Source organism: Meleagris gallopavo, chromosome 1 (genome assembly GCF_905368555.1).
Source record: "Meleagris gallopavo chromosome 1, MGAL_WU_HG_1.1, whole genome shotgun sequence".
Lineage (NCBI taxonomy): Eukaryota > Metazoa > Chordata > Aves > Galliformes > Phasianidae > Meleagris > Meleagris gallopavo.
This window is the reverse complement of record NC_139404.1, coordinates 105,849,686-105,873,632: the sequence shown is the minus strand read 5'-3', so window position 1 is coordinate 105,873,632 and position 23,947 is coordinate 105,849,686. Positions and strand designations below refer to the sequence as shown.

The 23,947-nt window shown below is 37.7% G+C and overlaps 1 protein-coding gene across 6 annotated transcripts in view; it reads left to right on the top strand.

Annotated features, from left to right (window-relative positions):
* Window positions 1–23,947, top strand: part of ERG (ETS transcription factor ERG) — a 142,829-nt gene that overhangs the window by 92,290 nt on the left and 26,592 nt on the right. For all 6 annotated transcript variants that reach the window (XM_085208466.1, XM_085208481.1, XM_085208456.1 and 3 more), the window contains one exon: window positions 16,797–17,014. In XM_085208466.1, the coding sequence (XP_085064592.1) occupies window positions 16,797–17,014 (218 nt within the window). The remainder of the gene's footprint in view (window positions 1–16,796; window positions 17,015–23,947) is intronic.

The window sequence follows — 23,947 nt, the reverse complement described above, 5'->3', positions numbered from 1 at the left end:
ATATTTTCTGTATTATAATTGACAAAGCCTTCAGCCTTCTTTAAGTCAGAAAATACCTAATGTTCATAATATCACAGGTAGATATAATGCATCTCTCTATAGTAGTGACAATTTTCCCTCCAAATATTTGAATTTATAGAACTTGAAGGCTTTTGTGTGACACTGGAGAGGACTGATTAAAGGGGCTGGTAAATTGCTTGAGAATGGTCATGATGAGGTGGGGTGCCTGTGAAACCAGAGGTTTTGTTTTCCTATTCTTTCTGACTGCTCTGCTGTTCCTTTCATTTGTGAAAAGAGGAGGACTCCAAGAAATACGTAAGGTTCAATAAGACCAGGAAAAGCTCTGCAAAAGGTTCTATATGAAAGTTTAAATGTGGAAGTAGAGAGCAGTGATACACAATGTTTAAGTTAAGGTAACAGTAAGGAATTTACATCAGCTTAAATTCATGACATCTCAGGGAATAGTATATGCTATGTTTTTCACCTTTTAATCTGCTTTTAAACTTCATTATTCACATTTTAAAGAGCTTGTCTTGTTCTCAAACCATCGGGCAACTATTTTATTTTATTTTTTATTTATTTTTATTTTTATTTTTATTTTATTTTAATTCATTTCATTTCATTTTACTTAATTCTGAATTGAAAACTAGCAGTCTTAGTTTTTTCAGCTGACCCCAGAATTTTGGTTCAAATGAACCCAAGGTTCAGAAAGATCATGAAATTTGGCAACTACTGCTGTTTAAAAGGAAGCTTGATGAATACTCAGAATTAACTTTTAAAATCTTAGTTAGATAAGATAAACCAAATGGGATTGGGATGATGCTGAAAAGGAACTAGTAACTTTGATAATGGCACTAAAAATGAATGCTCAGCAGAAGCCGGAACAATGCACTTTCATCCAAAGTAATTTACAAATGACTGTATAACCAACAGCAACAATAATAGTGAGTGGAGATCAATGCTCATAAAAACGCAATAGAAGGTGGGAAAACAAAATCTGCCAAGGACATAATTTCAGTCCTAAAGTATCCTATGGAGGATAAACTGATTTCTTGAAACTGTCAGTTGGTTTAGCATAAAGAGGGTACTAGGAGGAAAGAAAAATAAAATCACTACCACCTCTGCTCTGTGAAACTGCTGTAGTTTTCAGGAAAGTTGTGTCAAGATAAAGATGAGCACTTCTCTACCTGTTACAGAGTGCCTTATGCCTAGCAAATGGCAGATACCTGGCTGTCCTAAGGAAGTAATGCCTCTGTGGAAATACTCAGGAAGGACTCCTCAGTTTGTAAATGTGAATGCATTCTCTTTATTATACATAGTTTAGCAAAAGATTATTTGCAAACTCAGCTGGCTCAGAAAAAACTGCACTGTCTTGTCACTAAAATATCCAAACAGAGCCTGCATGAAAAAATGCATTCAAACACTGTGTTTTTCTAAGCTATATCTTCTGTATTTGCTGTAGCATGAATGTTTAATATCTATGCATTCTATTTCAGTCTTTACCCAATGTGTTGGCTAAATGTTAATTCTACCTTCTTTTGGATGATGAAAGAATTTTAATGCAGAAGCTTGCAAGGGAAATATCCAATTCTCTGATCTTCAACGTCACATTTTTTTTCTCCTTTCTCTGTTAGTTTTCCTTCTTAATTCACTTTCTAAACATTCTACAGCCTATGGTTTTGCTAACCAAGTGTCAAAAGATATCTCTTAGATAAAATGAATTATGTTTTAAAGTTAGATTTATACACTGCTGCAAAAAAAAAAACACCCTCCTAAAGAGATGAATGTTTCATCTCTATATGGAATCATAGAATCATTTATGTTGGAAAAGAACTCTAAGGTCATCAATCTGTTTTCTTTGCTTTATGTAACCCTCAATTTCTCCCAAGTTCTAAACACATTTCCAAAGGATAGAGTTGGTTTCACACTGTCTCCTACATCTTCACACAATTATCCTACACTTCTTTCCACCAGAAACGCAGTTTATCTAACTGTATATTTAGGTCTTGATGAAAAGCTTTTAAGAATAGCTTATAGATGAAAAATCTTTCCATCAGAATAATGAAAGCATAGAAGAAAAACAAACAAACAAAACCCACATAGTCCAGTACTCTTTTTATGTGCATGATCAGCAGCTTGCTAATTACTCGGTGTTTCTGGCAAAGTACAGGACGTATTGTCTGTGTTAATTCCCATGTTGTAAGGCAAGTGGGAACAGAGAGTTATGTAGCAGGGATGAATCAGAGCAAGTTCTGTACGCACATGATCTGGAGGCTAATGATTAGAGCAGAACACTAGAGAGGAGTATTCCTCTATTAAATCCACACATCTTTGAAAAATTCAGTGTGACCTGGAAAAACAACTATGTGTTTAAAAAAAACAAACAAACAAACAAAAAAAACCCAGTTGCATTTGATTTCCAGGTTCCCATCCTGTGATTTTCGGAGTTTTTCTGTTTCCCATTGAACCAGTATCAGACTGCTAGCTCTTGTTGACAAATAGTTCCATTAACATCAGTAGGAGTGCTCATGTAAGAGATCAGCACGGAATGCAAAATTTTGAGCTACTGAGTTTTGAAATGAGTAATGTTGTTTGCTTTTCAGGAATTGATGATCTTGCTAACACCTAGTAAGTATTGTGAGAGCTAGGAAAATATCCTCAAGGACTGAACTAGAAATACACAATCAGAAACTCTGAACTTGGAAAACTTCTTATATAAGAAGTGAATTTTTAAATAATGGATTTTAAAGCTAATTTTTCTGTGTAAAAAAATGTAATACTTAGTGTACTCAATGTAGAAACGCTATTTGCAGAGAAAAGTAGAATACAAGATGTTGTAGGAATGTAAAATGTTTCTAGCAAACCTTTTCCCTACAGTTGTGACTGAAATCCAAAGCTTTAGAGGGCAATAAACAACTTTAAAACATGCCTGGTCAGTGATGAAATACTCAACATGAGGAAGCAAAAATCTTCCTGAAGCCTTAGATCTGTTTTCCATATTCTTACAAAAGAGTTGATTTATAAAGTTCTGTTTTAGATTTCAGCCTTACTGAAAGTACCTCATAAGAAAAACGTTCAGAAAACTTATTCAGAAGAACCACTGTTCTCTTACTAAGACCAACTATCTATTTTGATAATTTCCAATGAAGCAAAATTAGTTTACAACAAGCAGTTTAAAATTGGTGTTAAAAATCCTCAGCTGTTTGTATTTGGGCTAGCTGCACAATTACAGTCACTTTCAACATCTGTGTAGATCAAGCACAGATATGTGAGGCTAGGCACCTAATGTGTACTGAGCATTGTAATTAGTAACCTGGCTTGTAAATGTACTGAGCACCTACAGCTACAAAATCCTCATTAACTGTATGTATTCCAGGTGAACTGAATGATATATGAAAAGAAAACCCAAATACTCTAAGACTTTCCTTGATCAAAGTCCAGTCTTCAGTATTCAGGATTTCAGAGGGGGAAAAAAAAAAAAAAAAGCATAAAAAGCCCACCTTTTTGCTCTCATATCAAGTGCTTTTATTGACTTGCTGTTGCCTTTGGCTAACCTCAACTGTTGGCAGGTCCTGACATTATCAAAAGCCAAGCCTCAACATTGCAAAAGGGTAGGAAGATTCTCTACATGATGAGTGAGAGTTGTCCTCTCTTTGATGGGATGTGCTGCATTAAGGAATTTGCTCCATTAGGAGCATGCAGGGATATTCCCTCTCAGTCTGAATAGACTTCTATAGATGAGAGAGATTGGGACTGAGAGGAGAACGCAGGGGGCACTGTGAGTACCACACACTGCATTCTCTCCATCCTGTTTTCCTCACAGTGAGGTCCAGAGGTGGCTCTAGTCAGTTCAGGTGCATCTAAAATAGGAGGGATCTATCCAGGTCCCCCTTGCCGCCTTGATGTTGGCAAAGATAGGGAGACAAAGCAGCTGCAGGAGCCAGGACAGGAATGAGTCACGTCTATGGTTTTAGCTAGGTTTGTTCCAATTTGTGCTGAAGTGCTCTTTGCTCTTCCCTCTTCCTTAGTCTTTTCGCTACCACTCATTTATTTATTTATTTATTTATTTGCCAGCATTGCAGAGTATCTTTTCATTTCTTTATTACCTGTTGTGTATCGCACTCAGATTGAGAAATAACCTTTGGCATAAATGTGACAGTCATGTTGGTCGCTCTATGCACTTAACTAGAGTTTTGTACCCATGTCCCTCCCCTGTTAGTTGCAAATATTTTCCTTTCCTGTGTTGCATCTAGTTCTGCAATAACATTTGTAGTTAGTAAATACTATTGAAGCATTTGAAATATTCTTTTTTGCTCCAGTACCATGGAAGTTTAAAAGTCCACAGTAGGAAGTCGTCACACTGTGGTATAAGTCTTGCTCTGTATCTTATTCTTTGTGGAGTACATTTATAATAGAATCATAGAAGTTGGAAGGGACCTCACAGCCCATCCACCCCAACCCCTGCCGTGGGCAGGGCTGCCCCCCACCAGCTCAGGCTTCCCAGACCCCACCCAACCTGGCCTTGAGCGCTTCCAGGGATGGGGCATCACAGCTTCTTTGGGTAGCTGTGCCAAGGCCTCACTGTCCTGTCAGTGAAGAACTTTCCCCTAACCTGAACCTCTCCTTCTTGTCCTATCTATGATAAGATCTTGCTGACATATGGTAGTGTTATGGATTGTAGGTGATTGGAAACTCTGTATTTCTGCATCTTTTATTGGCTAAAGAAAGAAAGGAACCACATTTTTTTTTTCTCCCGTAAAAGCAGTGTCTCTCTTCCCAAAGATTTGAGAACCAGTCAGATTCAGGATCTGGAGAAATGTGATCCAGTTTTCCTGCTGATTGCACAATTTTTTCTTTCTAGCATAATTGTCATGGACAAGAAGACAAAAATAATTCTTTCCTTACTTTTATTCCTTCTTTCTTCTCTTACATCCATGACAAACCATATACTGAACCAGGATTTTAAAATGTCATTTGTGACATTTATCACTGGCTTTTATCATATGTGTCTCGATGAGTGACAGATATTGTACCTGTAGGAGTTTAATTTAGGGGTTTTCTTGGTTTACTGAATACCAGGAACTTTGAAGATTGTTCAGGTCAGCCAGGAACTTAATCAACATGATTTTCTGGTTTTCTCTTCATATAGACTGACATGTATCATTTTGCCTTATTTAGTCCATACTTTATTTTTTATTGGATTGCAGGGAAGCATAAATGGTATCTGTTTACATTCCTTACTGATTCAGCTTGAAAGTATGACCATGTATGGCTTGAGTAGTCTATAAAAGGAGATGGTAGTTTCTGGCTCTCAGACATATAAAGGTGTTCCTGGAAGCTCAAAACCCAGAGTGCAAATCAGTTAGCCTTCTGGACGATTTTGAAACCTCAAATCCTTTGAAATAGTTGGCAACATGCCTATTGCATATTTACAGTTACACAACTCTTCCCCTCTGAGACTTTTAAAAGTTCCTCCTTCCTTTTTATCTTCAAGTCCCTTGGCAGCATCAAAACAGCTTTTCTCCCTCTCTTCTCTCTCCAGCCCTTCCCCTTCCAACTCTCACTCTCCTTGGTATGGTACATTGTTCTTTGGAAATTAGTTGTTTTGAGTTCACACTTTATTTTCCTGCTGTTTTTCTGGGAAGCTGGATGTGACACAAAAGATACGGGAGCAGCTTGTAGGAAATGGGTTTGTTTGGGGAAACAATAAAAGAGTAACAGCCTGCATACCTCTCTTGTTTGTATGTTTGAAGATATACCGTAGAGTATATGGAGATATTTTTGGGGTCATTCTTCAGTACAGTTGGAAAAAAAAAAAATTAAATTCAGAACTTTTCCTTTAGCATAGCCTAAGCTTTCCTCTAAACAGCTTCATTTCTTATAGTAATGCATATTAGACACCTCATTTTATTAGTGAGGTATAAAGGAAAGCATCTTGATATTTTCTCTTGCTGTACTAAATGTGTAGTTCCGTGTTCTGCATTTTAGATTGTCTTCACTGGAGTTAACTTTCTTAGTTCACATCTCATCAGTGGCAGCAGGTGGTCTTTTCAGTCCTCTTGGAGCTAATGTTAGTGTCATAGAAAACTAAAGTCAATATAAGAACTGAATGGCAATGGTTTTATTTAGTATGAGGAATAGTGCTGCTAATTGCTAACTTAGAAAAGATGCTGCTACAGGGAAAAAAAATGCAGTATTTTTTCTTGTTGCCAAATCAGATATTGCTACATATATTTCCCTTTTCTTCTTCACACGTACAGTTTAAAATATCCCATAACCTTCTTCTTCTGCATGCCTGATGGAGCAGAAAACATCATACGGAGACATGAGTGAAGTTAGAGGTTACCCATAAAAAAAAAAAAAGAGAGAGAGAGAGAAAGAAAAGAAAAAGAAGAAGAAAAAGAAAAGAAAAAGAAAGAAAAAGAAAAAGAAAAAGAAAAAGAAAAAGAAAAAGAAAAAGAAAAAGAAAAAGAAAAAGAAAAAGAAAAAGAAAAAGAAAAAGAAAAAGAAAAAGAAAAAGAAAAAGAAAAAGATTTTTTTGAAAATAGTTATTTAAATGTTCTACTTTTGTATTGGCAATTTTCTTTATAATCAAACTACTTAAGAGCCGTAATGACTTCAATTAACCATACCAGACTCTTTGAGTGAACACGTAGTTCTTAAGGTAAAATGACAATATACAGCTTTATACTGGTTCAGCAAAGCAGGTTGAATATGCTTAAATCTAAGCACATGCTTAACTTTGTCATTATTTTGCTAAGTACTTTCCTGTGTTAGTCTTTGCAAATGTAGAAGTGTCTTAATACTTTGACATTCAACCCCATGTTAATTTCATTAGTCATGTTTTGTGGCAAATGACTAAAATAATATGCACTGAATTATGAACCAATATATTCATTATAAACAATTATAGGAAGGTATGTTAGGCTATACTCTATAAAGGTTATCATGACGGGAAGCCATATTTTATATACTCAGTGGGCATACTTGAAAAGTTCATTCTGAATTTAGAAAGATTACCCATCTGGGCAGTACTCCGTATGCTATTAAAATGGGGAGTACAACGAGTACTATGAGAGGCATAAAATACTACAAATGAGTATATTCACCGTATACACAGAAGATCCAGGATAAAATGTGGCTGTGGAAAAGGAAGGGAAGCTAATGTAAGCAAAGGACTTCTCTGTTACAGTGTTGTGCAGAAGTGGAGAAAACTCTTGATATAGTAACTTCTAAAAAAGTGATAGCAATTCGCATTTTAATTTCATTTATCTAGTGGGGAAAAGTCACTCAAAAATTTCATATCCAAATGTATCAGTACATTTGGAAGTAAATGAAAGCATTATTATAAGAAAAGTCACTTAAGTGGTATTTTTTTGCAGAAGCAAAAAACACATACGCATGTGGATAAGCAAAGTACAAAAGTGGAGTATGGGAAAGGGATGGGTCACCCAGAAGTTCAGCTCATGGCCCTCATCCAAGTGTTATTTCCCCAGTGTCACTAGGCATTCATAAAAAACAAAGGTTTGTCAGAAAGGAAACTAATTGGGATACCCTTTTCAGTTTTGTCCCTACTGTTTAATTCATTCATCAGTACTTTATTTGTAAGGTATTTCTCATCGCTTTCCTGATGAGCTTGTCTGTGGTATACAATACACCTTCAAGAAAACTATTTTAAATCCTAGATGGTGATGATGATGATTCATAGACTGAGCATGGGATTATCTAATAATTGTATACAGAACCTTTTGTTTATACATATAAAGGGCATATATAATTATATATACAAATATATCAACCCACCACGGTTAACAAATATTAAACTTAGTATAAGTGCAATATGTAATTTTGTAGTTTTGGCTAAGTGGTAGGAAAAAGAGCTGCAAATACTACCATCTTGTTATAACACCAGAGAGATATTTGAATAAGGCAGGAAAAAAAAAAAAGAAAGAAAGAAAGAAAAAAAAGAAAGAGTGGTATTTTTATTCTAAGAGTTTTCTGAATAAAGTTGCTAAAATCAGAGTACCAGGGCAGTTACTGTGTTCAAGCAAAGCCTTCAGTTCTAGACACATGACTGACTGTGATAGACACACAGTAATTCTTCAAGATATTAATCCAGAATTCATACTGTAAGGGCTACCTGTGATGCCAAAGATATAGGAAACACAGAAAAGGTAGGACAGGTTGTCTGGAATGGAATCGCTATCTTGTTTTATGCAGATGTTTTGGCCCAATACTCTTCCCCTTCATCATTCTGGTCTATCGGCAAATGGTCAAAGCAGGTGTTGCATGCAACTTCAGTTCACTTCCCACTGGATTTTGGGCCATTTCACAAATTTGCCACCTGTTTTGCCAAAAAACTTGTTGCATTAAAGATTCCTGAGAAAGACAAAACAAAACAAAACAAAACAAAACAAAACAAAACAAAACAAAACAAAACAAATGTTTATGGTTACTTTTTTGTTTGTTTTGTTTTAACGAAGTAGAAGTTTGCCTGCTTCTTCACATCAAGAAAGTCTTCCAGAAAACCAGAGTAGAGGCAATAGGCTAAACACTGTGCTGAGGCAGAAATGGAAAGGAGATTTATATGTGAGTTTTCACAGATTTATGGCCTCTTTGGAGCCCTAGAAGTTAACAACCAAGCTTGAAGGAGGAAAAAACGTAAAGTTTTCAGAGTTCATAATTGACAATACTATCAAGATGAAAAGGGAGAAAAGTCTATTGTATTGGCTGAAAAAAAACATAGTTATTCAAACCTCAGTGTTAAAGCTCTTTGCAAGGATGGAAGTGCTAAAATAAGCATACAAAGCTGCAATTTTTTAAACGTGTGTGAATACAGTATACAATCTGCAGGATGCAATTGTGTTTTTAGCACTGATGAATTAAGGTTCACATAATCATTGAGAAATACATTGAGGAATAGGTTGCTCAGAAAGTAATGCCTCCATGGAAACTATAGCAGATACAAAGAACACAATAACACTGTTTAAAACAGCAAATTCTCAGCTACGAACCAAATAGTTGTCACCATTAGTCATGCATTTTCACTAGCAATGAACAAGAGCTTGCGTGCTGCGCTCATAAGAATCTGCACCAGTGGAGGTGACCCACTTTTTCACAGCTGCTATGATGATGTTGCAAGGAAAATGTTGCCCATACAGTCCATCTTTCATTGTCCTGAAAAAGGGAAACCAGAAGGTGCCAAGTTTAGACTATATGGTGGGTGTGGTAAGACAGTCCAGCCAAGACTAGCCACATGTTCTACTGTCTTCAGATAGGTATGGGGCCTGACGTTATTGTGTTGCAAGAGAAAGGTTTCTTCTTCTCCAACCTAACCAGAAGTTTGAGCCTTCAGCTTAGTCAGTGTCACGGTGCAGTGGTCAGAATTGATGGTTTGTCCAGGAAATCCAGAAGGATCACCTCTATCTGATCCCCAGAGACAGAGCACATCACTTTAACCACTGAGGTCTGTATCTTGAGCTTGTTCTTTGTAGGCAACTTTTCATGTCACCGCTCCATGGATTATCATTTTGACTCCAGCTCATAGTGATGACATGACGCTTTTTCACTGGTAATGATGTGATCCAGAATTCTATCATTTTCAGCCTATTACTTTTCAAATATTGGTTCAATACATCCTGACAAACTTACGTACAGTGTTCTTTCTGCTCCTGTGTGAGTATTCATGGTAGTCACCTGGTGCAAACTTTGCAGTATTCCAGCATTGCCATCATCATCTCCAACACACCGATGCTGATATTCAGCTCCATACACAGTTCTCTGGTCATAATCTGCTGATTCATGCAGATGAGCTGATTGAGACACTCTTCATTTCATTGTGTGGCAGCTGCTCATGGTCATTTGGAACATGGTATGTTTTTCACACTGCCATCACTGCTGCTGAAATGCACCACCCAGTGCACACATCCACTGTTTGATATCCACAAATGTTCAGTAACCATGCTGGTACCTACGATGTACATAGGCCACTGAAATAAGAAAGGAATTAGCACTTTCTTTTTTGTCTGAAATATTTCAGGTCTGATATGTGAACCCTTTTGTGTGGGGAGTAATTTTTGTACTCTGACCACTGTTCAGCAGTTGTTTTTGCATAGAGAATGTGTTTGTCTTTGTAGCAACAGAACATAAAGTCATGGATCTCAAACCACCAAAGAGTTCTGACAGCATTAACGTGGGACTAAACCATTTGCAAGCTGCAGCACCAGGTTTCTGAACATCAAAACTACCAATGTAGCACCATCATCTTTCAAGTTCTGCAATATCACTCTGCAGAGGAAAAAAAAAGAACTGCTGTACTTGCTTTATAGCATCATATGGTTTGCTTCATTCCCTAAGCTTTTTCATACCATCTTGTGAATTTTGAAGTCAGCTTTCACTTAGAGGCCTGGTGCTGTTGTTCACTGTGAGCACTAGTGTTGCTACCTCAAGACCGACCCTGCTAGGATGTTGGTTTGAAGGCACTCAGATGTTGTATGTGCACTAAACTAGGTGCAGGGTACAGAGTTTTATCATTGCATTTGAACAAGCCCCCTGCCCTGCTTTGATTTATAGTATCCAGGGCATGTGACTTGTATGAAATAGTTTCCTGTTTCCATTTATTTACTCTTGTTTTGTGGTTAAACTGTATATTTGCTCTTTACTCTCGGATTAAAATGGGAGGTAAAATAATTGATTGTGAAATGGCAACTCATTAAATGAGATGCTTATAGATTATTCCTGATCTCTGAAGGGTAATGATTCATCAACTCTTGATATGGTAATTTTTCCATGAGGGGTGTAGGGATGTCCCAGATATGACATTGAGCTTCACATGAGGAAGATGTGTCTTCTAAAGCAAGACAACTTTTTATCATTTTTACCAGAGCTTTCCCACCTGCAGTAGTGGAGCAGTAATTGTTTCTTGTTTTATGAAACACTTGGAGACCTGGATGTGAATGGTTTGTGCTACAAATATTGCCCAATGAAGAAAGCTGATGACAAAAATAGAGTTTGCTGATATTTAGGAATGACAATCTGTATATTTCAAAAACATAAGAAAGCACTACACTCTACATTTGAATTTATAATATCTCAAAATCTGTTCATTAATACAAAAAACATGAAACTTTTGGGCTTAGCCATGATGGCTTTGTTCACATTGTTATTTCTAGTGAAGCCAGGAGAATGATTTACACAAAGAGGGCTGCACAGTCACTCCTTACACATCTGTGATTGTTTCCCAGAAATAAATCTAGCCTGCAAGTTCATACCATCATTTTGATGGATGCTTGCTTATTCCTTTTTTTCAAGGGGAATGCAGCAGTGGCTTTCCTTTGCTTCCAAACATTCTTTGTATTTGTCTCACTGAGAGGTGAAGATACCAGATAGCGGCAGCACCTAGCCTGTGTTTGGATTACCCCAGACTATCCAAGTGCTCGTTGCAAATAAGTGGAGGATGTTAACTGAGCTGCAATAAGATTCTGATGGGTGGAGGTGAGGACAACATCTGTCTTTCTTATCTTGTACTTGCCAAGGCTTTCTGTTGTTCCTGAACTCTCTCATGAATATAATATGTGGATTTTTGTCTGATCTAATGAATCCAAGACTTAGAGATTTAGAAGGAAAACATATTCCAGATGTGTGCTGCAATTCCTGACTCAGGTGACTGCATTTTAAATAGTAACCTTTTCCAGTATATTCCACACACCATATTGAATATCTCTCAAAGCCACTTCTTATACAAACACTCAGAATAGAGCGGTAAGAGCATCAAGATTAATAAGCTATGGCAAGACTAAAACATCAGTCATTTGTCTTTTGTTTCACTGATTATTGCTTGATGCAATGAATCAGAGGCTCAAACAATTGACCTTGAAGCAGGGCTGCAAATTTATTCTAGGTGCCCTTTAGCAGTTCAGCCACAGCTTGCTTTATCATGCAGTGATGCTTGTTACAGATGTGAGTGCAGTGAAGTTTCAGGCTGGATGACCGCCCACTGCTCTGCAAGATTCTGGTGTCCAGCCTTCCATGTGATGTCTATTCCAACATGGAAATGACATTCCTCGCCTGTTTGAAATTAGGCTTTCTCTCCAGATAAACAGCCTCCTAGAGCATCAGAAGACGTAGTCTGTGGTAGAACAGAAGAATAGCAAGCAAGATTAGTGAATGTCTGAGCAAGCTGGTGAAGTCTGGAGTGATTATGCCAAGGTGCATACCATGTGCTGTCTTGCACACTTTCACTTGTTCTCTTTTTCAGTTACAATTGCATTACAATGCATTTTAATGACAAATATTATCAAGTATACAAAGGATACAGAGTGCAACCAGGCATGGAAACACTTAATAACGTTAATTACATGATCTTAATCAAAACAGTCTTTCTTCAGAAAATACAGGTTCTTCCAAATGTAAATGTTTAGCAGAAACTTGATTGGAATTTTCTGGGAAAGTGGTGAAGCTAATCATTTCAATAATGCTGAAGCATCTTCTTCTGATAAATATTTTGATAAACCTTTCCATGTTGATCATTTCTTTCAATTGTACAATTAGTATATAAGAAGTATCTGTAACGAGAGCTTTGTATTTACAATTTCATATTAGAGTGTTTTAACATCTGCAAAGCACACTTCTATACCTTTGAATCCATCCTTTCAATAAATGTTTTGGTGAAAGTTTTCATATAACAGCATTTTGTCTAATTTAAAATGAAATTCCAATATCAGTCAGAATTCCTCACTGATGGGAGAATTCATTTATCTGACCAGCTGTGGATATCCGACATACACAAGGAAACAGCCTGTGTCTGAGAGGGTTGTGGCTTTGTTTACAGATGCATGATCGTGAAATCCGATTAGAGAAAGTAAAAGTTGCTTACATTAATGAGGAGAAATATTACAAAATCAGTGTACAAACAAACAAACAAACAAAAAACCCTATACATGTGCACAGACATACTGAAGATCTAAAGTTCTTGATTGCAGCATTACTGCATGTCCCTTGCAGTCAGGGCTAACAGTTCCATTTTGGAGCATGGGAGAGATGGCTACACAAGGAGGAAATGCCTTTTACTATCTGCAGCATCTCTCAGCTGTCTCTTAGTAGACAAAGTGGTTGGCTTTATATTTGTGATTCATCAAGCACCATCCTCTTACTGTGCTGTACTGAGCAGCCAAAGATCCTGCTGTTTTGTGGCCAATATTCTCAAACAGACTGGTGTACTATGGTCTGCTTTGATTTCAACAATGCTGGGCAGTAAGTTCTTGATTTCCAATGTCCTTAAAGCATTTTTTTGAGCAGCAAGTCACTTGATAGATTTTTGCATAGGCATTGAGCATAAAAATGATCTACTAATATTCTAATAATACTAATAGGGATCAACTGAATATTCTTAGATATTCATACATATACACATATATACAGTGGCTGTGCTTCATGGAGATACGACTGCCACACAATGACTGCAAATGTTCATGTCTAAAAGGAAAGCATACTTTATAGCATGAAGGTATGCAAATGTTTTTCATGCACAAGCAGGCATGTTTCCTCGTCAGAATTAACTTGAGAAAAAGCACTGCCATGTTAGAATGTCCCTCAAATTCTGTTTAAACTCTTGCAGTATTTTTTCCACTGTAACTCTTATCGTGAGCAGATTACGATAAACTTCATTATCTCCTTTGCACACCTCATTATCTCCTTTAACCATTCCTTAATTTTGATCAAACTGTAGGAAAAAATATATATATATCTTTGCCCTTAGCTCCTGACATTGTGTATAAAGGACAATCAGTTTGCATGTACTTCTCATGATGGGAACTACTTCAATCACATTTCCTGTAACTTCGTGCTTTTAGGCCAAGTAATCTTGTATTTGATTAAGTAAACACCTTTGTCCTAATGACTTCATGCCTACTTAAAAGGCGTTGCTGTACCTATTGTTTTACAGATTTGTCAGTCTGTTATATTTTTTTTACTTATCAGTGAACTATAAGTCAAAACTAAATAAAGACATTTTGTTCTTTTATCATTTATGCAGTCTGGCAGAGAAGGTTTTGTACAAGAGATTAAAAAAAAAAAAAGCCTTAGTGAAGGAACAGATTTTCATGTTTTGCTAGAGTTGTCATGAGAGGAAGTATTCAGAAAAAAGAAAGATGAAGTAAAGAAAATCTGTGTCCAATATTGACCTCAGATAACATTAGAAGTGGTTCTACTTCATAGACTTTCATGGAAGTCCTCCCCACCTGCAACTACAAGCAGTCTGTGTGGATTTCTTCATATCACATTACCCCAGAAACTGATTACTAGAGGTGAAAGACAAGACTACATTTCTGAGATGTCATGAGAATAATGACATCTGCCCCATCCAGTACTGAAATTATTCCCATAAAGGTGCAGAACTTGGCAAGATTGAAAAGAGCTTTATCATGAATCTGTTTTGTAACTGTTTTGCTTTATCCCACTTAATGCTTGATGTTGTCAAACTGTTCCAGTAACAGCAGTAGCTATGGATGAGGAAAAAAAAAAAAAAAAAAAAAAAAAGATTAACATGCAAATGTTTAACGAAGAGCATTTACTAGAAATAAATTGGCATCCATATATATAACATAGTCAGTATTATTGTCTTTGTCTGTGTTTATATACGTCCAGATCATGCAGCTATTCTTCTTGATGATAAATGCTGACAAATTGATATTATATTTGATCCAGGCATTAGCATTTAGGATTACAGCAGAAAGTGCATTTCTAAGTCCCTGTATTTAAGAATGAAATATCCATTCTGCCTTTTATCATCCATTTGGAAAACTAGTTTGCTGTTAGAGTCTTCGTTTTTTGGCTTATGTAGGGTTAAGACTTGAAGGCTTTAATTAGTAAAGAGAAATGAAGGACAGATCAGATGAAATGATGCATATCAGGAGTAGCTGAATTTTATTTTTTACCTGTTTTTTGGAATATGGAATTATGTCAGTTGTCATACATTCTTATATAGTTGAGAAGTGTTTCACGTGATGCTATTTCTATGCTTTGCCACAGTATGTGAGGCTATATCAGGTTTTATTAACCTGTAATTTTTAGCATCACTGTGTCTTGCAAGATCAGTGAATTCAGAAATTCCTAGGCCAGACATCTTCATTTTTAAAATCACTAGGAGGTAAGAAGTCAGCAGTTAACAACTTTCAACACACAGCTCCAATCCATGCATTGCAGAAAACTTCTCCCTGTGCATAGGGATGTGCAAAGAACACATATGTCACCCCATTGCTCTTGCTGGTAAATTTACAGGGCTTGACTGCATTTGCATGAGAGATCAGTAGGCATGATCATCTGCATCCTGGCTGACAGGAGGAGCAGCAGAACAGACGGTAAACACAGTTACTATGTTTCCTACAGTGAAATATCTATCTCAATGTGCAAGAAGAGCAAAAAGATAGTTATGGAGGAAGTAAGGCTAATTCTAATTTAGACGACACTCTCTAGCCATGCAGGAACCTCAACATTATGCAAAAGCACAGTTGACCAAGGCAGCCTTCTTTAATGTGCACAAGGGAGAGGTATTACCTGTCCTAGTGTCCTTCAAGACTGCCAGCAAAGATCAGAGAGAACTTGAAGAAAAACATCAGAAATTCTCACTATCATAAGAAATGCAATAAGGAGATATTCACATCGGAACAAACCCAATGGCACGCAAAGTTGGCAGAAACTCAGTTATTCCTATAGGGCCTTTACAGAGCAGCCATCGTACCCTAACTGATAGCTAACAGGATGGAATACAGTGTACTGTTAAATCAGAGCACAACTCTATCTAGCTAATTGAAATTTACTTTGTGTATAGCAAGACATTTTTTCCTGAAGTGTTAAGTCTGAGTCCTTTTCCTGGCTTCATTTATGTTTGTCTTGTTTTTTGACAGTTTTTTAGATATTCACATAATCCGTATTAATTGGGTTCGTACTTTTGATGTTCACTGTCCTCAGAAAGTTAAACTGTGTGCACTTTCCTTTTTTTGTGCAATATAACATGTATCCTTATAACAGACAATATTTACAGTCACTAGTAATGTCAATAAATAGCAACCCCATATGTTTTAGTTTACACTTGTGACTATCCTAAGTATTCCTAAATTTACTTACATTGGATGGCCTCAGGTCAAATAGGAACAAGAATAAAATTGCTTCATTTCACTTGTGTGATAATGGTAAGAAATGTATGTATTATTCAGTGCTTGATGCCTACTATTTTAAAATGCCTTTTAGTATGTAGTATACAGAGTGGAATAATATCCTATATTTGCAATTTGTACCTGCTTTCTCCTGTATAATTCACACCTAGCTGTGTCTTGGCATCCCATCCAGGTAGGAATTTTGGCCTCAGTCCCAGAGGAAGGAAGAGGAGCTCCCCATGAGTCAGCAAGTCTCAGATTCTGGCCATCTCATGCTGATGTCAGCTGGCAACCATAATTAGAGCTGGCCCTCCACATCCATACCTGAGATGTGAGGGGCCTGAGCTATTTTCCCTGTCCTCTCTATCCCACCTCCCTATTGCTATTCCCAAGCATTTAGATGAGTATGTGTTTGCCTCTCCTCTGCTGTTAGCAGAAGATGCCAGGTATGAGGCATGCTGTCCTTCCCTGATGTGTATCTGGCACCGTGAGTCCTCACATCTGCCAGCAGCAAGGGCACACCTAAAAAGTAACAGTTACCAAGCAAACAATTGTTACTCTTCTCATGAGGTAAATGAACATTACTTTTCTTGATAGATAGTATATGCCCTGAAACGCTGACACACTGAATTCTCTTGTTTGCAGGAAGCATTATCAGTGGTGAGTGAAGACCAGTCCTTGTTTGAGTGTGCCTACGGATCGCCCCACCTTGCAAAGACAGAGATGACGGCCTCCTCCTCCAGCGAATATGGGCAGACATCAAAGATGAGCCCACGCGTTCCCCAGCAGGACTGGTTATCACAGCCCCCAGCCAGAGTCACCATCAAGATGGAGTGTAACCCAAACCAGGTTAATGGGTCAAGGTAATAACCCCACTGTTACCATTACTGATGTACTTTTTTATTGCAGAATGATAGAATGATTTAGGTTGGAGGGGACCCTTAAGATCATTTAGTTCCAACCTCCCTGTTATAGGCAGGGACACCTCCCTCTAGACCTTTCAAATATGATGCACAGCAGTTTGGCAACTTCATCTCCCAGTTCCCTCAGAACCTGTGCATGGACCGCATTGAGTCCTATGGACATGTGCACCTTCAGATTCTTTATATGGTCTCGATCCTGATCTTCACTTACAGCAGGCATATCTTCTTTCTCCGGGTTCTTACCTCTGCTTTCTGCAGCTTGGGCAGTGTGGCTAGAGCCTTTGTCAGTGATAACTGAGGCAGAGAGCCTACTCTTGTGAGCTTGTGCAGTATCTTTCTGTGTTCCCTCTGTGGATAATTTAGGATGTGAACTTACACTGTACACTAGGTGAAAGAGCATATACAAAAGTTAGGAAAATGTGCCTGTGATGTGATTTTGGGCAGCTACTTTGATCCATCATGGAGTATGTGATCTTACACTCAACTGAAGTTGTCAAAATACAATGGTTTGGTCTGTTGCTCTTCCTTTAAATATAACCAAATAGAGAAACGTAGAAAGTAAATTCTTGCAATGGCAGGGGGAAATAATTATTGATTTTTACTCTTATATTTATTGCCAATACAGTGCTGCAAAGTGTAATCATAGAGGTGGATTTTAGAAGTGCTTGCAATGAAGAAACACCATATGTATGGAGGCAATAGAGGAGTAAAAGGAATAAGAAAATAAATTACTGAGCTTAGTAGGCAATAGTCACAGCATGTAAATGTGTTCACATCTATTTTGTAGATGTCACTGTCATGGAGAATTGCATGGATTAAGTTGAAAAAGTAATGCATGTGCTTTCGTGGATATTGACTGGTGGCTCTCCCAAGCATAAGACCAAGCACTCTTTTTTTTCCCTTCTGAAAAAGCACAGTGCATTTTCTTTTACAAGGAAACTATCCAAGCATGTGCTTTCCTGTCAAAAATGCCTGACTGTCTAAACAGTTTTCCTTTGGTGTTCCTGAAGGGCAGAGGTCCAGAATACTCAACAATTGCTGGTGATGTAACAGTGAAGACCATGTTTCACATCACTGTCACAAACACCAGCCTACTAATCCCATCTCCTAGCACCAGCTGTTTAGAAAAAACCTCAGCCATAGGCACTGTGGTTACTGTTCATGTTTGCTGTGCTAATGTCATGAGGACCATGAAGCAGAACAAAGTGATTTGACAACTTATCACACTTCACTTTTTACTATTAAGGATGGAAATTGTGCCAAAGTAAAATCAGACTTTCCAGTGAATAGACAGACTTGAGATACAGAGAAATAAATGGTGAACTGAAATCACCAAGGATTAAGGAATTCTTGTGAACCTGTGTATAACGAATCACTCTTAGTGAGGTGTTTTTTGTTGTGTTGTTTTTTTGTTTTGTTTATATGTGTGTGCTAAGCAAGTGCACAGATATGATGACAAATTGTATATTGATTCAAAATTAGTTTCATCTGCTTCCTAAACTTACTTCTGAATATTTCTTCTAAGATTTACATAATACGACTGTTCACAGTTTTTCTCAATGTAAAGTTCACAAGGTGCATTAGGGCAGTGTTAATTGTTGGGGTAATAATTCATAAAGTATACATAATACATAACATGATTCTGTGATATTATGACAAGTGAAGTCAGTCAGCTGTAAACTGCTGTTTCCACATACCCCTAAATCTTAAGGAAGAGCCTAGATCATACAGATCCACTTGAAATCTTTGATCAGTCACATTTTAAATGCAGCAGCAAATTTTGCATTTGCTGTCCTGAAATATGCAACTATCCCGAATAGTGGCAGAACTGTCTTGAATCACAAGTATGTTCCTGTGACAGCTCAAGTACAATTGTAGGCAGTAATATTATCTTTTATTAGGCTGGGGGTCACCCAAGTCCTGTCTCACAGTTCAGAGAGGTCTAAAAGTGTTGTGGATGGATGTGCTGCTGGGCATGGAACTAGAAGAGATCCTGCGCTTGGTGCCATGCTGTCACTGGATAAAAACAGAAATAAACCAAGGTGTTAGGAATAGCAGTATAGCCACCAGAGCAGAGCACTCAACTGAGAACTGAAAAAGCTCCCCGTCCATTGCCTGAACCTACAGCTCATGTGGTGCTGCCTGCCTGGTGGCACGGCTTCAGCAGGGGAAAGAGGGTGGGCTTCTGTTCAGTGTGTTACAGTCTGGTGGCTGGCTGGGGTCATGCTCAGGCTGAGAAGGCTTGCCAGCTGTTTCTCCTCAAAGGTATGTTCACCTTGTATGTGGACACAAAATACTCTCCATTACATGGTATAATAGTGATAGGACAAGGGGGAATGACTATAAACTAAAGGAGGGGAGATTTAGGGGAGATATTAGGAGGAAATTCTTTCCTCAGAGGATGGTGAGGTGCTGGCACAGCTGCCCAGACAATCTGTGGTGCCCCATCCCTGGAGGCATTCAGTGCCAGGTTGGATGGGGCTCTGGGCAGCCCGTGTTGGTGGGGGGCAGCCCTGCCCACTACAGGGATTGAGGTTTGATGATCTTTAAGGTTCTCTCCAATCCTAGCCATTCTATGATTTTATGACTCGTCGTTAAGCATGATTTTGATTCATACTTTTCTAGTAAAACAAGTATAAAGAGCTATGGTGACATTCACAAGTTGTTATGACATCTAAAACTCTAGAGACACACTTTAGCACCATCCCAACCACCTTTGCAGCTTGTGAGAAATTTTTTCTTAAAAAAAAAAAAAAAAAAAAAAAAGATAAAAAGATGCAGTGTTGTGCTCTTCCTCTCCCCTCTCTCTCCCCCCCAAAATAATATATTTTTATGTATATATATATATATATATATATATACACACACACACATATATGCATATTTATTTTATTTATATTTATTTATACTAGGGCTATCTACCTTATCATTAGGACTTAGTCTTTAATGTAAATTATCCGAACAGTGCATGAAGACTAAGTTCCTCATTTTTGTCCGAACAGCCTCACTTAGAGGTGCTTAATATGGCCATCATTAGAAAGTGAGCAGCTCAGTGGTGACCACTGCTTCCCAACGTGAAGCAGCACATGAGTTGACACAAGGGTTGCTCTGCATAAGAGGACATGCAAGCTGTACTCTTAACTACAAAATATTCTTGTTTAGAAGAGTTGTTTTCTAAAGGGCATGTTATGGTTGACTATGGAAAAAACCTTTTTACAGTAAGGGTAGTGGAACAGGTTGCCTAGAAAGGTGGCGGATGCCCCTCCAAGGGCAGCTTGGATGGGGCTCTGAGCAACCTGATGTAGCTATAGGTGATCCTGTTCATTGCAGGGGAGTTGGACCAGATGGCCTTTAAAGGTTCCTTCAAACTCAAATGATTCTATGATTCTGTGATATAATGAAAATAAATGCAATTATTTCTATATTAATTATAAATAAATCACAGCATCGAAAGCAGGATTTCATGTATTAGTCTTGGATTCAGCAGCCTCCCCAGCTGACAGAACAATGCAGAATTGATAACTGGAGAAAACCAGGAAAACTCATACTTCACTGCAATTTCCAAGACATTTTATTGAAAAAAAAAAAAAAGTCAAAAGTCATTTATAGACCAAGGATAAGAATAGATAAATGGAAGAAAAAAAAAAAAATCACGCATACACTGAATGCTTACACTTAAGATGCAAATAAAAAATAAAAACATACTACATGATTTCTTCTGAAACCTATCATTCTGCAAGGCCTAACATGACTGAAAATAAAATCTTAATATTTTAGTTTTAATGGATAATTAATATTATCAAGAAAAAACAGAAATATGGTGTGACATTTCTCATATACACATACATATGTTCAGAAACTCCTATGTGCATCTGTTACGCGTATTGTTATAATGCTTTAGGAATTGTTATGTTTCTTAGTATGTGAAATTCCTGTCAACTGTAGGAAAAAAGTGTGTGTCACTCAAGCCTTGCATTCAATGAATTTACTTACTGGTAACATATTATTCCTAAATAATTATATCAAATATTATGATCTTATATTGATTAGGACTACCAATACTGAAGACACTGCAGTTCAGTGCAATATATTTATCATTTATAAATCTGAAAATCATTTATTCCTTCCACAAGTGCCTTCTTGCTTTTGCCATGTGTATGTTGGTGCTTCACTGCTTTCCTGGCAGATCATATGCTGTTTGTCAGCAGATTATCTGCCTTCCCCACCTTGATCATTTCTTTCCTTAAATTAAATTCTCAAGCCCCAAAATTGCTATCTCTAGGATCTCTGAAGTTCCTCCATAATTGTCTTCCAGTGTATGAGCTTGAGTCTGAATAACACTGTGCACAGAGGATACAAAACAGTGTGCCAGGCCCCACAGAGTAGCAACTAGAGAATGGTTCATTTCATGATTTTTTGCTGCCCAACTCTCGTTTCCCTCTCTGTTAGGCCGCTTCCTGACCATATATTCTGCTGTCTGGAACAGGATATAAAGTTTTAGGAGCATACTGGACCTCTTACACATCAACAATTTAGTACCCACTCAAGGCAGAAATGTACTCACTCTGCTCAGACTCTACCCAGATGTACTTAGGCTGTAATTGCTCAACATTAAATCTCAAGTCATAATGGCCTCAGAACTGGTGCTCCTGTGAATACTGAAGAAAATAACTTCAGAATGAAATTAAAGGGTTATTTCCAGTGCAGAGGGATTAACTACACAAATTTGCTGCACAGCACCTGAAAATATAGCCTAAAGGCCTACCTTAAATTAAATAGAGCAAGAAAAGTTTAAATTAAAGCTGTCACTTACCTTGCTGTTGTTGCATTTATAATGTAGATTGTCACACATAGTATCAAATTCAGTTTCTTCAAATCCATTATGCTGGTTCAGACCTTATATTTCCTTCAGGTACATAAATCTAATGAGACCTTTTGTGCCACCATATAATCACTCCTTCACCTGAATGTAATAATATTGTTTCCAGCTGTTCAGTAGTGCTCTTGAGTTAGACCAGAAGATTCACCCTGCTATAGTAAGGCACCATAACATATATCTGGAGATTGCCTATGTCACAGTGTTACTTACTTTACTGTTTATTATTCTTTATATATTTTATCAAATTAAGAATAACCAATTTTATTACAGTGAATGAATTCAACTTGTATTATGCATTTAGGGTGAAATTCACTTACGTAGAAATCTCTCATGAGGCCTTGGATACAACATTTAAGTCTGTGAATTACTCAGTGGGTTCTGACAAACCTTACCCATATATTCCCACCATCCCCTGGGTGGGGATACGCAAATGTAGCTTGGAAGTTCTACATTTACTGGTAGGTAATCCTTCTTTTTTAAGAGAGTCTGGAGTGGAACATAGGGTCTTATTCAGACCTCAGATAAATTTTACTTGCCATGAGCAGTGTGATGATTTCATTGAAAAAGCATTTTAAATGTTAGCTACAGTGAAAGCACAGCAAAAATTCTCTAATGCAGAAGTTTCAAAGAAATGCCAAAAATAATTAGTTGTCATTAAGATTTAATCATGTGCAAAATGTTGTTTTAAGTGCTACCAATTGTTGCTTGAAAAGCATTTAAAAATGAAATTATCACTTAATATATCTTTTCTGCTGGCTCTTTTGGGAAATACCATTTTTCTTTGAGTGTTAGTGTTCTGTATTTTCATCAAACAGCCTCTGAACTACCTCTATTGAGTGCATGTGACATCCAGGAGGAATTTTAGAGTCCAGAGTGGCCTCTTGTTATTTCTTTCCCTCTTGCCCCCTCTTGATGTAAGCTCTCCTAAATGGTAGCTATTTCATGCTATATAAACAAGCAAATCAGAATGAGTAGCACGTGAGGTACCTTGCATAGTCTAGTTATGTGCCAGCTTACTTGCCCAGTCACAAAGGACATCTGTTCATCTATATAGAGTTCTGCATTGCCAGCATGACAGGACCATCCCACTCCCGGAGAGCAGGCCGATGTCCTTTAAGCTACGTAAGGCACATCTGCATTACGCTCTAGTCTGTGGGATGATACTGATGGCTTTAGTTTGAGCATTTGCACACCCTTTGTACATCTAGCACATCAAGAAACAGGGTTGATCTGCAATAATTATTTTAACATTACTTGTTTTTCAAGGGCATGGCTTTTTCCACAGCTGGAGCACAATGCTGAAGTGGAGGCTCAGTGCCATCCCATCCACATCTGGTTGGATAACATACACATGCATTTTTGGTAAACCTCAGCTCAGACTAAACAAGCAGGGTCCAAAACCCATGGCAGTCAATGGGATTCTCTCCTTGGGCTCAACAAGGATTGAGTCAGCCCCTGTGTCAGTCCACAGCAAAGCTGGGAGATCTTTGCTGTGCTTTCCTAATACTCTTATTGGAGCTGCCTATATACAGTAACATTTATCTTGTATGAAAAGACGTGGTGTTAGTTATCTCAGTCTTACCATCTTTTTTCCCACTGACTGGGTGGTTGGTGGCTGCCTACCAGACTGGAAAAACTTCATGATCTTCTTCATGCAGGGCTTTATGTGCAGCTACCCTAAGAGGTACCTCTTCACTCTGAAAATCCACTGGCTTAACAGTAGTGTGTCTATGTGTGTGTGCATGGTTTGGCTTTATTCTTGAGGCAAACGTGTTGCCAAGGAAAAAAATAACCCCCCTCTTCACTATCACAGCTACCTGTTAGAAGTTTTTTGAGGGCATTCTGAGCTGACAGGAGCTGGTTTTAAGAAGCTTTTCACCCTGGGGTAACGTCAGTTAATTGGAGTGGCTCTATTTTGGATTGACCACTGATGCTTAAGCTGTGTGCTCAAACTTAGGAGTTTAAGAGGGAGATGAGGAAAGCCAAAATTTCCG